The 15,611-nt window shown below is 36.2% G+C and overlaps 1 protein-coding gene across 6 annotated transcripts in view; it reads right to left on the bottom strand.

Moving 5' to 3' along the window:
• The window catches only part of PHKB (phosphorylase kinase regulatory subunit beta), a 267,004-nt gene that overhangs the window by 114,549 nt on the left and 136,844 nt on the right, over positions 1-15,611 (bottom strand). For all 6 annotated transcript variants that reach the window (XM_040497929.1, XM_040497930.1, XM_040497932.1 and 3 more), the window contains one exon: positions 3,677-3,740. In XM_040497929.1, coding sequence (XP_040353863.1) covers positions 3,677-3,740 — 64 coding nt within the window. The remainder of the gene's footprint in view (positions 1-3,676; positions 3,741-15,611) is intronic.

The raw sequence follows: 15,611 nt of genomic DNA, 5'->3' as shown, positions 1-15,611 counted from the left end.
AAGGCAGGGCTTTCACATTGTTTGATAAGTGGATACTTCCTTCAAAAGTTCAATAATTAAGAAGAAAACGGTGTGGTCAAAAGGTATAAACTCTCAGTTATGAAATAAATATGGGAATGTGATATACAGCACGGTGACTCTAATTAATAACACTGTATTGTATATTTGAGTATTACTAAGGGAATAGATCTTAAAAAGTTCCCACCACAAGAAAAAAAAAGTGTAACTATGTGTGTTGATGGATGTTAATGACTTTAATGTGGTGATCATTTTGTAACATGTACAAATATCTAATCCTTATGTCACACACCTGAAATTAATGTTTTATATTAATTCTCTCAATACAAAATTTAATTTAATTTAAAAAATTAAGAACTTTTTGACTCTTAAGTGCCTTAAGAGTTTTCCAAGAAAAAGCACAGCTGTCACTTCTACAGGTGGAAAGCATTCAAGATCCAAGGTTTTCTGTACTAATATCTGATATTCCAGATTCATTACCAAGTGTCTTTGGTTTAATTCCTTGGTTTGCCTCTCTGTTTCATAACCTGTGAAAAGCCATCTCAACTCTGATCACTCAGAGAGAAGGGCCCTTCCAACTCCAAAGATCAATGACTCTCTAAGTTGCCACTAATAGGAAAAGCATTTTTTGAAAGCTCTGAATTAAAGACACATGATCAGGTCTTCCAAAACACTGTATCAATGGTTGTTAGAAATAACTGAGAATATACATGTGACCTGAAATCCCTCAAGTCTTGAAGAGGTTTCTTAGCGTTTTCACTTGAATAAAAACATTTTTTTTGTTATATTAGTTATTTTTCTAACCATTGACTTTTAATTAGATCACAGCTCTTTAAAGTACACGAAGCAATATTATTAGATCATTAAACACTAAAAAGATCGCATGCACTTTTAAATGTGTTACTCTTTAGCAAGTACCTCTCTAATTTAATTGGTGTAGTGGTGGGAATTTGTAAAACTAGGATTCTCTCTGATATTATCCAAAAAAATGGAAGATGGAGAGGGATTTTACTTGCAATAGGTAACATCTATGTGGCCACAGGAATAAGATATTATTTGCCCATTTGAAATAATCAAGAAATACTCAAGTCAGTGAACATTTGGTGCATGGCTTTGCTGTAAACATATATGAGCTAAACAAGATCAAGAATGAACTTTGCTTAGAACAGTTATTCTCATCCTTGGCTGTACATTAGAATTCCTGGGCAGTACAGGAAAACCTCAAAACCAATGCTTCCCCCAGACCAATTCAATCAGAATTTCTAGGGGTAGAGCCCAGGCATCACCATTGTTTTTAAGCTCCTCAAATAATTTCAATGTGCAGCCAAGATTGAGAAATTATGGCTGGGTAACAATACCAGCAGTATATTTATAACTCAAAATCAGAATGCATAAAAAAGCAATTCAGTGCTTTTAGAATTATGGCTAAGCAATCTATTAAAGCTTCCTGGGAAAGGCAGCCTGAAGGCAGAGCTCTGAGAGATGGGGTATTAGAGATAGGGGTGTGGGTATCTAAGTAGGTGGAGGAGGTATACATAGTAGATACAGAAGTAACATATGCTACAACTCAGGTACATCAAAGGAGATGGCACAACTGCAAAAAAGAGCTGATCACTACTTCCTAACATCCAACCTAGACACACAGCTCAGCCACTATTTTGTAGGCCATAGAGAACAGAAGAGCAAGACCTGCATCTTTCCAGACTTTAACACTACTGGTTTAGTCCATGACTCTTCTCAGTCCCCTTAAGATACTCTCTAGAGGTTTTTCAGTCCTTCTCTTCATTTCCTTTCTTTAGGATTACCAGTATTACCAGTTATTCATTAATAATAACAAGAGATTCACACTTATTGAGGGTTTAATCTTTGCCAAGCATTATGCTAATTAAGTTTTTTAATTGCATAAAAACCTTCTGAGTTAGGTCCTAGTATCATTTTCTCTATCTTTTTAGATGAGGAAGATGAGACATAGATAAATAACTAGCCAAAGTTACAGAGCTCACAGGTGGGAGTACAGAGCACACAGTGATCCTGTTTCCTGACTCCGAAAACAATGTCATTCCTTTATGCCATACTGCTCTCCCCTTCCTTCCTTCCTATCTACCCCTATTTATCTACCTATCTCTCTATATATGTATTCTCTACATATTTATATTTACACACATAAATTCACATGTATATATATATTTATATACACACACTTTTCAATACACACACACACACATATATATATATATATATATATATATATATATATATATATAGTGGGATTTTCTTGAGTATGTTGACTCTTCCAGAGAGACAGACATGTTGGTACAAGGCAAGGGATCCTACAGTGCCAGGGGAACCAAGAATCTCCAGGAGAGGCATAATATTAATACTCATGATTTTCAGTAGGCTCACACACTGCTAAGTACCCATGATCTCTGATCCCTCCATTTCTCCAGCCAGAAGTCTTGAGAGAGGAAGAAGAGTATGGGAGTGGGTGATTTAGAGTCACCTCTTGGGAACCCAGAATGGGGTGTTGCTCTCCTTTTCCCAATCCTTTCATGTCTGTGCTCATTCTTCATTCTTCATGGACTGGATATAATCAGAGTCCATCCTCCAGAGGAAGTGGGAGTGAGAAGAAAAGAGACTGCATATATAGGAAGGGGCAGAAAGGCAGTTGTGCTACCATACGCCAACTTGAAACTTTCTTAAAGACTTGAGGTGAATAGTATTGTAACTGCTATAACAAAAACCATGTCACATTTTGCAATAGCTTCCTAAAATGTATGTTCACTGACTTAGCATTTTAATAGCTTAGGGTTAATTATAGTATCAATTGGAAACTTCTTTTACTCTCCCATCTTAGAAATCTACAAAAATTGCTAATGAAATTTAGTTTACTCCTTGACCCAGAAAAGCAACCTGTATTCCTACATATTATTTCCTTCCATTTGACAACTCAGTCCATGGTCACTTGATTAGGTGCAGAAACTAGTTAAACATCTTATGAAAATTTAAGATAACCCTCAGGGTTTCCTTTTTATCCCAAAGAAAATGAGATATTGACATAAAATTACAGCCAGCTGAAGGTTAAGCTAGGATCAAAGTTTCCAATTCTTTGGTTGCACACATTACACAAACTCCCTTATCCATGATATATATTGATACACATTAAGTTGAATTTAACATGGGAACTGACATGGAAAATATATGATTTATAATGTCAAGAATATTTTAAAATGTGAAAACTGGGGGTGTCTGGCTGACTCAGTTGGTACAGTATCAGACTCTTGATCTCGGGGTCTTGAGTTCAAGCCCCATGCTGGATGTAGAACTTACTTAAAAAAAGAAAGAGAAATAAAAATGTGAAAGTTCAACAAGAGATATGAGAGAAAACTTATTGAACAAAGAAAATGACAATTCTTTATCAAAAGATATTTTTAAATTAAGCAATGTTTTTTAGTTAGAAAATTAAATTTAAAATTTAACTGGCAAATGAAATTCAAAGGAAAGGTTGTTCAACCATGAGCAACTACATAAATTCCAGACATTCTTTGATCATAAGGAATGACTGGGTAAATGAATGGCCACATTAATTAATCATACTATTCAACAAAATAATCAAAATTTATTGTTGATATTGCTGTTTTTGTTTTTTGTTTCTTTTTACCTGGTTGCCAAAGAGGTTGAATCCATTAATTGCTTCTAGAGCTGCTTTTGCTAAGCCAACAGAGCTAAAAGGAAAAAGGAAATACTGTATAATTCGGATGTATATGGCTACAAAATAACCATTATCTAATGAATATTCACAAGCAAGTTTCTTTATTATCACTTATAACAACTTCCATGAGAAAAATAATGTTTAAGAGACTTTAATCTGACATTTCACTATTTTAATTTTTCTTTTTTATGGTTAGTGATCTTCTGGGAAAAATATTTCTAAGTTCACCTTGATCTAGACAAATGGTCATACTGTTGGTGGGAGTAGTTTGAATCCCAGTATCATTTATATTCACTAACTCAAGAAAAAAAAAAAAAAGATGAACTTTAGAGGAAGGTGTATTATGATGACATGTACTCAGTAATAACCAGATTGGGCATCATTAGTTCAGATCAATTTAACAGAACTTTTCTGACATCAACTCTGAGCTTTAAAAAAGATCTTGCACGTCATACACTTACCAGAGTTTAATAGGAGTTTAATACAACCATTCAAATGCTCTTTGCTTAGGGTCCAATAAAATTGGCATTATTTTATGCTCAAAGAACAAATGATCACCACACCTCTCATTTATTTGCTATACTCTTCTCTTTGTGTAAAATCTGTACCCTTTTGGTCTCTCAAATGTCATATGCAATAGTGCTAAAAAGTGGGAAGTCCCCAATTTCATTAAAAATGTGACACTGTCATCTTATAAAGACCAACCTTTAAGTATTTTAGATCAAATACCTGGCTTATTTTACTTATTATAATTTCTTTCTTTCTTTTTTTTTTTTTTTTTTTACTTAAAGCAACTGCGTATGCCATTAATATCATTTAGAAGTCATGACCTGTCATCATTTAAATATTTCTTTAAAGCAGTGATTACAGTGCAGTAATCCCCAGAGCAGTGCAGTGTGGTCCCCAGAGCAGCAGCATTCCCTGGGAACTTGTTAGAAATGCCAGTTCTCACTCCTCTCTGGGAGTGGGACCCAACAGTGTTAAAAAGCCCTCTACATTCTTGAATATACTTTAAATTTGAGAAGCACTGTTTTAAGCTAATCATGTCATTGCCATCCATATTTTCTATGAGTTGTTTACACGAAATGTTCTCAAGTAAGACTACTACTTTTATTACCAGATAGGGAAATCTATTCTTTCAAAATAGATTCTTTCAAAAGAAGTGGGAAACTTATTTTGAAATACATGGATGGAAAGGTGGAGCAGACATAACTTTCCCTATTCCTTTCACTAAATATAACTAAAAACCTTGCACATTATATAAGCAAACATAAAAAGGTTCAGAAAATGGGGGAAAAAGGCAGACTGGCTAAGAACCTCAGGATTTTAGGAACAACACTGTGGTAAACACCTTGAGTTTCCTTTTTGCCTCATATATAACAGACTTAACGAAGTCAACAACTAGGAAATGTCAGTAGGTACATTTAAAAAAGCCCCAACAAAAGCCTGTTCTCTCTAGCCAAAGGACGAGGAATAGGGAAGCCCAATAAAACAGAAAACTTTAGACAATAACCATTCAGAAAAAGACCGTGGTCCTTATCTCCACCCAGTCCTATAAAGGCTGAATGGGAAACCTAGACATCTACACTCCAGAGTCTATAATGAGGAACCATACCCAATCACCAACCCTCTCAGCTGTGGTGATATCAGAGAAGTCCAAGAAAGAAGCCAAGACTTTTTATTCCCAATGGGTGGTAAGAAGTTTCCCCTCCTCATACTGTGCGGATCACATGGAGAGCCTAGATTTCCACTCCTACCCATCAGTAATGAAATGAACCTCCCCGTCCTGCTGGAATGTCATCATAGGAGGTCCAATGGAGAGTTAGGTCTTTCACTAATGCCCAGCTCTAAGGCTACACCCTTTCCCTATCATATAAATGCAGGCCTGTTGGGAATAAGTAACGAAGCATTCCTATCCTTTCCAACCAGGAAGGTATCAGTGGAAGCCAACTGGGGAGCGATACATCCCACCCAGATCCAGAAGGAATGAAGACTCTCTATCTTGGGTGTCAACAAAAAACCTGGCAATACATTCTAAACTGGCAATAATAGAGTGATGCTCCTGTCCCCTTCCCCTACCAGAATGGTGTCAATAAAATACAGCTAAAGTAAAAGGTTAAAAAAAGATTCAGAGTTTTATAATATAACACCCAGATGTCCATGCCTTAATAAAAAAAAATCACTCATCATATCTAAAAACAGAAAGATCTCAAACTGAATGAAAAAGATAATCAATAAATGCTAATGGAAGAGATGTTAGAATTATGGGACAAAATTTTAAAACAGCCATGATAAAAATGCTTCATTGAGCAATTATGAATATGAGTGAAACAAATGACAAGATAGAAAGCCTCAGCTAAGAAACAGGCAGTCTCAGCAAACCTCTGAGAACTGAAAAATACAATAATCAGAGCAAAAGGCTTAATGGACAAGATTGATGGCAGAATGGAGAAGACAGAAGAAAAAAACAACTAGATTAAAAGATAAAACAATAGAAATTATCCAGTCTTAACAAAAGACTCTAAAAAACAATGAAAAGAGCCTCAGGGATCTATGGGACTGTAACAAAAAATCTAACATTCAAGTAACTGGACTCCCTGAAGGAGAGGAGAAAAAGGGCAGGGCTAAAAAAAGTACTTGAAATTATGGCAGAAAACTTCCTAATTAGCAAATGACAAAAGCTACAGATTCAAGTAGCTAACTCAAACAGAATAAAATAAAAATATCTATGCTAGGACACACCATAGTTTTGAAAACTAATACAAATTAAAAATCTTGAAAGGGGGCACGTGGCTGACTCAGTCAGTGGAGCTTGCCATTCTTGATCTCAGGTTAGTGAGTCTGAGCTATATGTTGGGTGTGGAAATTACTTAAAAACAAAAAAATCTTTAAAAAAAAAAAAAGTCTTGAAAGAAGCCTGAGAAAACACCTTACCTATAGGAGGAAAACTAACTGAATAGCAGTGACTTGTTTATCAGAAACCATGAAGGCTAAAAGGATGCGGCACAAAAGTTTTTAAGCACGGAAAGAAAAGGACTGTCAACCCAGAATCTTATACCAGTAAATATATTATTTTGTCTGTCTGTCTGCCTATCTATCTATCTATCTATCTATCTAGGCAAGACATTCTCAGATAAAAGAAAAAAAGAGTTCTGTCACCAGCAGATCTACTCTAAAACTGTGATTAAAATAAGTTCTCAAAACAGAAAGGAAATGACAGAAAGAGAGAGGGAAAGAAATCAACCATCTTGGAACAATCAAAAAGGAAAAGGGAAGATGGTAAGCAAAAATATGTGAAAATACAATAGGCTTTTGTTCTGTGTGATGGTTACAGCAAAAGTTGTAAAATTGTGGTTCTAAATGTATGGGGAGGAAATGCTTAGGATATTTATATTATAAATGGGAGAGGGTAATATCACATAAAGGGAGGTAAGATTTCTGTATTTCCCTCCAACTGGTAAAACGGTGATATCAATAAGTTGCATTGTTGTAAATGTAAATGTATCTGTATCTGTATATGTGTAATACCTACAACAAGCACTTAAAAGCTATACAAAAAGATCCATTCAAATCTAATATATATAAGTCAAAATGGAATTCTAAAAAATGTTCAAGAACTCACACGAAGGTAAGAAAAAAGAAATGAAAATAAGAGAAACACAAAACAAATAAAATAGAATGCCAGAATTAACTCCAAACATATCAGTAATTACATTAAATGTAAAAGGTCTAAATATGTCAATTAAAAGAAAGATTGGCAGTGTTTATTTAAAAACATGACCCAATTATATATTGTCTATTGGACACTCACTTCAAATATAACAATATAGGCAGATTGAAAGTAAAAGGATAAAAAAGAAATCTCATGCAAACATTACTTTACAACAAGAAAGAGTGACTATATTAATATCAGACAAAGTAGATATCAGAGCAAAGAAAATTACTACAAAGAGGGATATAATATAATGATGAAAAAAATCAATTCACCAAGAAAATATAGCAATATTCAATGTACATGCAGCAAATAAAAGAGCTGCACAACATGTGAAGCAAAACTGATAGAACTAAAAGGATAAATAGACAAAATCATAATTATAGGGGGCGACTTTAACACTTCTTTTTCAACAATGAGTAAAACAAGTATATATAAAATCAGTGAGGATACAGAAGGACCATTATACAGCAGAATCCAGTCAATATTTTTATAACATTCTTGCTATGGGCTGAATTATGTTCCCCTCCAATATACATACATTAAAGCCTTAACCTCCAATGTTATATATTTGAATCTGGAGCCTTTAGAAGGTAATCACATTTAGATTGGATCATGAAGGGTCGCCCTAATGATGGCATTGGTATCCCTACGAGATATCAGAGATAACCATCAGCAAACCAGAAAGAGAGTCTTCAACACAGAATCAAATTAGCTGGCACTTTGGTCTTGCCTTTGGACTTTCTAGTCTCTAGAACTATACAAAATAAATTTATATTATTTAAGCTATCCAGTCTATGGTATTTTATGATAGCCCAAGCTGACTAATAAAAATCTACATAACGAGAATTGAGTATACCTTGTTTTTTTCAAGTGCCCACTAACATATACCAAGATAGACAATATCTTGGCCATAAATAAAACCTCAAAAATATAAAGCTACTAAAATCACAATGTGTTCTCTGACTACAATGGCATCAAATTAGAATCAATAACACAAGGCAATAGGAAAATCTCCCAACACTTGTAAACAAAACAATACCTGTCCATCAACACAATCCACATGGGTGAAAGAGAAAGTCTCAAGTGAAATTAAAAAAAAAAAAATACTGAACATGACCAGCAAAGAAATTGAATCAGTTATCAAAAATCTCCCAACAAATAAGAGTCCTGGGCCAGATGGCTTCCCAGGGGAATTCTACCAGACATTTAAAGAAGAGTTACTACCTATTCCTCTCAAACTGTTCCAAAAGTAGAAATGGAAGGAAAGCTTCCCAACTCATTCTAAGAAGCCAGCATTACCTTGATTCCAAAATCTGACAAAGACCCCACTAAAAAGGGGAATTACAATCCAATATCCCTGATGAACCTGGATGCAAAAATTCTCAACAAGATACTAGTAAATTGAATTTGAGAGTACATTAAGAGATGACTCACCATTATCAAGTGGGATTTATTCCTGGGCTGCAGAACTGTTTCAATATTCACAAATCAATCAACATGATACACCACATTAGCAAAAGAAAGGATAAGAACTATAAGGTCCTTTCATTGGATGCAGAAAAAGCATTTGACAAAATACAGCATCCTTTTTTGATTACAACCCTCAACAAAGTAGGGGAAAAAAGAACATAACATTATAAAGGCCAGATATGAAAGGCCCACAGTTAATGTCATCCTCAATGGGGGAAAACTGAGAGCTCTCCCCCTAGTCAGTAACATGAAGTGATGACCACTCTCTCCACTGTTGTCCAACACAGTATTGGAAGTCCTACTCTCAGTAATCAGACAACAAAAAGAAATAAAAGGCATCCAAACAGGCAAAAAAGAAGTCAAACTTTCACTCTTTGCAGATGACATCATACTTTACTTGGAATAACTGAAAGACACCACTAAAAATCTGCTAGCACTGATATGTGATTTCGTCAAAGTCACAGGATATAAATCAATGAACAGAAATCAGTTGCATTTCTATACACCAATAATGAAGCACAAAAACAGAAATCAAGGAATTGATCCAATTTATAATTGCAACAAAAAACATAAGATACCTAGGAACAAATGTAACCAGAGCAGTATAAGATCTATATGCTGAAAACTACAAAAAGCTTATGACAGAAATTGAGGAAGACACAAAAAAATGGGAAAACATTCTGTGCTCATGTATTGGTAGAAAAATATTGTTAAGATGTCTATACTAGCCAAAGCAATCTACATATTCAATGCATTCCCTGTCAAAACTCCACCAGCATTCTTCACAAAACTAGAAGAAACAATCCTAAAATTTGTGTGGAACCAGAGAAGACCCCAGACAGCCAAAGTAATGTTGAAAAAGAAAACCAAAGCTGGAGGCATCACAATTCTGGATATGAAGCTGTATTACAAAGCTGTAATCATCAAGACAGTATGGCACTGGAAAAAAAAAACCCAACAAACAAACAAACAAACAAACAAAAAAACAAACCAGACATAGATCAATGAAACGGAATATAAAACCAATAAATGGACCCACAAATGGATGGCCAAATAATGTTCAACAAAGCAGGAAAGAGTATCCAGTGGAAAAAAGATTATCTCCTTAGTAAATGGTGTTGGGAAAACTGGACAGTGATGTGCAGAAAAATGAATGTGCACCACTTTCTTACACCATGCACAAAAATAAATTCAAAATGGATGAAAGACCAAAATGTAACACTGGAAACCAAAAAATCATAGAAGAGAAAACAGACAAAAGCCTCTCCGACCTCAGCCACAGCAACATTATACTGAGACGTGTCTCAGGAAGCAAGGGTAATTAAAGCAAAAATGAGGAGAGGGGCCAAAATGGCGGGACAGAATGAAAAATTTTTCTTGGCGTCTCTCATCGCTGAAATGCAGCCAGATCAACACTAAACCATTTTGGATACCTAGAAGACTGCTTTCAGGATTAGCACAACAATCTGGACAACTTGAACCACAGAATTTGGCAGGTACACAGCATGGAGAGGTAAACTGGGGGAGAGAAAAGCCACAGAGAATTTTCAGAGACAAGATGGAGATGGGGAGTAGAGTACAAGAAAAGTACTCCCACCCAAAAAGCAGCTGGAGAGAAAAAGAAAAAGTCATAGGGGAAACATTGCAAGGGACTGAACAAAAAAAGGAGAAAGGAAAAGGAGAGGGTTTAAATTACATTAAGACTGTGTAAACAGGGGGAGTTCAGAGTCTAAAACTCCACAGCTCAACCTTGTGGTGCTCTGGTGGGAAGGGTGAATCCTTGGGAGCAGACTGCGAGGTCCTCGGGGTCCTCAGGCCACACAGGGAGAGGTGGCTCCCCTGCTAGGAGGACATTTGGTAGAGGCAGTGCAGCACGCCCCCCCCCCCCATAGGCAAAGGTACTAGTGGAACCCAGAAAAAGGCCACATTTGCTGGTATTGGAACAAGGACGTTAAGGGTGAAGCCTCTTGCCAGATGTGCGTTGTGATTTGTGATAATCCCTGAAACACTGCTGCTACACGATGGCACAAACATTTTATGGAGCGGGCTGGTGCCCAGCTGCAGTCACTGGGCCTTTGCAAGGACACGGTCTTGCAAATGTTTCTGGGGACAGGCCTGTACCCAGGCATTGATCAGCAAAACCCTCCTTCAGGGACCCAAAATGGGTCAAAGCCCCAGTCACACAGAAGTGAGGGGTTGGGAAACACAGCCCCATCTGAAATAAAACACAGGAGGATGCAGCCTGGCAACCTGATGACTTGGTCATGGACAGTGTAGAAGCAGGGAGTGGACAGAAGCCGGATACAAAGTACGGGTGCTTAAATGCTGGTGCAGGAGAGCACAGAGTTCTGAGACTAGAGACTGGGTAGTTGGGTGATGGTGCATACACGCCTAGACATAGGACAGTAATCCACCCCAGTAAGCTAAGGAGTGCCATCTAGTGGTGAATGGAGCCATTACACTAAGCCCCACCCAAGTAGACCAACCACACTCTTGAAGAACAACACCACAAGTCTCACTGCATGCTTAGTTTATGGACTATAAAGTGTTTCACAATTTGACTTCTGTGGGAAACCAGATATAATTACAATCACATTTGATTGAGTTCAATGGCCCATCTATTCAATTTGTTTTCCTTTCTTATTCTTGAATACAGAAAGAAAAAAAAACTATTTTTAATTTCTATTTTTGTTAAAAATATTTTTCTTTAGATTTTTCCTACTATATTTTTCACTTTTTTGGAAATTTAAATTCTATTTTACTGACATCATTTCATTTTATTCTAATTTATTGTATCCATTTTTTAAATTTTCAAACGTTTTCCTTTTTTTGTCTTTTTTCCTTTTCCTTTTATTTTCTTTCCTTTTCTATCTTCCCCTTTTTTCCCTAATCTATCAGGTCTTTTTCAACAACCTGACCAAAACACACCTAGGATCTAGCATTCTTTTTTTTTTTTTAATTTTTTTTAACGTTTATTTTTAAGACATAGACAGAGCATGAATTGGGGAGGGTCAAAGAGAGAGGGAGACACAGAATCTGAAGGAGGCTCCAGGCTCCAAGCTGTCAGCACAGAGCCTAATGCGGGGCTTGAACTCATGGACCACGAGATCATGACCTGAGCTGAAGACAGACGCTTAACCGACTGAGCCACCAAGGCGCCCCTCTAGCATTCTTTATCTGATATTTTGTGCTGTTTTAAATTTTTTAATTTGTATTTTTTTTTAGTTTTTTAATAACTTTTCTTCCTTCAGAATGATGAAACAAAGGAACTCACCCTAAAAGAAAGACCAGGAAGAAATGACAGTCATGGTCTTAATCAACACAGATACAACCAAAATGTCTGAACCAGAATTTACAATCACGATAATAAGAACACTGGCTGGGTTGAAAACAGATTAGAATCCCTTTCTGTAGAGATAAAAGAAGTAAACAGATGAAATTAAAAATGCTATACCTAAACTGCAATCAAGAATAGTTGGCACAGCGGCAACTATGGATTAAGCAGAGCAGCGAATCAGCAATATAGAGGACAAACTTACGACAATATGGAAGCAGAAAAAAAGAGAAAGCCTAAGACAAATGAGCACGATATAAGAATTAGAGAACTCGGAGCACCTGAGTGGCTCAGTCACTTCAGTGACCGACTTCAGCTCAGGTCATGATCTCACCATTTGTGAGTTTGAGCCCCGCGTCAGGCTCTGTGCTGACAGCTCAGAGCCTGGAGCTGCTTTGGATTCTGCATCTCCCTCTCTCTCTGCCCCTCCCCTGCTCACATTCTGTCTATCTCTGTCTCTCAATAACAAATAAATATTTAAAAAAAAATTTTTTTAAATTAGCAAACTCAGTGACTCATTAAAAACGAATAACATTAGAATCATAGAGTTCCCAGAAGATGAAGAGAGAGGAAAAAGGGGTAGAAGGGTTATGTGAGCAAATCATAGTGGAAAACTTTCCTAACCTGGGGAAAGACACAGATCACAATTCAGAAAGCACTGAGGGCTCCCATTAGATTAAAAAAAAAACTGACCATCCAATAGACATCTCATAGTCAAATTCACAAAATACTCAGGCAAAGAAAGAATCATGAAAGCAGCAAAGGAAAAAAGTCCTTAACCTACAAGGGAAGACAGATCAGGTTCGTAGCAGACCTATCCACAGACACTTGGCAGGCCAGAAAGGAGTGGCAGGATATATTCAATGTGATGAATAAGAAAAATATGTAGCCAAGAAATCTTTATCCAGCAAGGCTGTCATTCAAAATAGAAGGAGAGAAAAAAGTTTCCCAGACAAAAAAAAAAAAAAAAAATTAAAGGAGTTCATGACCACTAAACCAGCCCTGCAAGAAACTTTAAGGGGGCTCTCCGAGGGGACACAATACCAAACAACAACAACAACAACAAAACAAACAAACAAAAAAACCCCAAAAAGACCAAAAGCAGCAGACTACACAGGACCAGAGAACATCAACAGAAACTTCAATTCTACAGACAACATAATGGCAATAAATTCATATGTTTCAATACTCACTCTAAATGTCAATGCTCACTCTAAACATTCCAATCAAAACTATAGGGTAACAGAAGGATAAGAAAACAAGATCCATCTATAGGCTGTTTACAAGAGACCCATTTAAGACCTAAAGACACTTTCAGATTGAAAGAAGGAAATGGAGAACCATCTATCATGCAAATGGTCACCAAAAGAAATCTGGAGAAGCCACAGTTATACCAGACAATAAAGATTTTAAAATAAAGACTGGAACAAGAGATGAAGAAGGGCATCATATCATAATTAAGGGGTATGTCCACCAAGAAGATGTAACTATTGTAAACACTTATGCTCCAAACATAGAAGGTAAACATTTATGCTCCAAACATGGTACCACCCAAATATATAAATCAATGAATCACCAACATAAAGAAACTCATTGATAATAATACCAAAATTGTAGGAGATTTCAACACCCCACTTACAGCAATGGATATATCATATAAACAGAAAATCACCAAGAAGACAACGGCTTTGAATGACACACTGGGCTGGATGCACTTAACAGATATACACAGAACATTTCATCCTAAAGCAGCAGAACACACATTCTTCTTCAGTGCACATGGAACGTTCTCCAGAATAGATCACATTTTGGGACACAAATCAGCCCTCAACTAGTACAAAAAGATCAAGATCGTACCGTGCATATTTTCAGACCACAAAACTATGAAATTTGAAATCAACCACAAGAAAAAATTTGGAAAGATAACAAATATTTGGAGACTAAAGAACATCCTAGTGAAGAATGAATGGGCTAACCAAGAAGTTAACGAGGAAATTAAAAAGTACATGGAAGCCAATGAAGATGATAACATATATCCCAAAACCTCTGGGATGTAGCAAAGGTAGTCATAAGAGGGAAGAATATAGCAATCCAGGTGTTCCTAAAGAAGAAAAAAGGTCTCAGATATACAACCTAACCTTATACCTTAAAGAGCTGGAAAAAGAACAGCAAATAAAACCCCAAACCAGTAAAAGACTGGAAATATTAAGATTAGAGCAGAAATCAATGCTATCGAAAACAAAAAACAAAACAAACAAAAAAAACAAAAAAACAAAAAAACAAACCCAAAAAAACAGTAGAACAGATCCATGAAACCAGAAGCTGGTTTTTTGAAAGAATTAACAAAATTGATAAACCCCTAGCTAGTTTGATAAAAAAAAAAAAAAAGAAAGAAAAGGAAAGCAACCAAATAAATAAAATCAAGAATGAAAGAAGAGAGATGACAATCAACATAGCAGAAATACAAACAATAATAAGAGAATATTATGAGCAATTACATGCCAATAAAATGGGCAATATAAAAGAAATGGACAGATTCCTAGAAACATATAAATTATCAAAATTGAAACAGGAAGAAACAGAAAATTTGAAGAGGCCCATAACCAGTAAAGAAATAGAATTAGTAATCAAAAATCTCCCAAAAAAACAAGAGTCCAGGGCCAGATGGCTTTCCAGGGGAATTCTACCAAACATTTGAAGAAGAGTTAACACCTGTTCTTTTGAAAAGTAGAAATGGAAGGAAAACTTCCAAACTCTTTCGATGAAGCCAGCATTACCTTGATTCCAAAACCAGACACAGACCCCACTAAAAAGGGGAACTACACACCAATTTTCCTGATGAACACAGATGCAAAAATCCTAAACAAGATATTAGCCAACCGGATCCAACAATCCATTAAAAGAATTATTCACCACGACCATGTGGGATTTACACCTGGGATACAGGCTTGGTTCAATATCTGCAAAACAATCAATGTGATACATCACATCAATAAAAGAAAGGACAAGAAGCACATTATCCTCTCAATAGATACAGAGAATACATTTGACAAAATACAGCATCCTTCCTTGATAAAAACCCTCAAGAAAGTAGGGATAGAAGGATCATGCCTCGAGACCATAAAAGCCATATATGAAAGACCCATTGCTAATATCCTCCTCAATGAGGAAAACCCGAGAGCTCAGAAACACAACAGGGATGTCCACTCTCACCACTATTATTCAACATAGTATTGGAAGTCTTAGCCTCAGCAATCCAACAACAGAATGGAATAAAAGGCATTCAAATTGGTGAAGAGGAAGTCAAAATTTCGCTTCACAGATGACATGGTACTCTATATGGAAAACCCAAAAGATTCCACCAA

Source organism: Herpailurus yagouaroundi, unplaced genomic scaffold (assembly GCF_014898765.1).
Source record: "Herpailurus yagouaroundi ecotype Mexico unplaced genomic scaffold, PumYag 190, whole genome shotgun sequence".
In the NCBI taxonomy this organism is placed as follows: Eukaryota; Metazoa; Chordata; class Mammalia; order Carnivora; family Felidae; genus Herpailurus; species Herpailurus yagouaroundi.
This window is presented reverse-complemented; position numbering and strand designations above follow the sequence as displayed.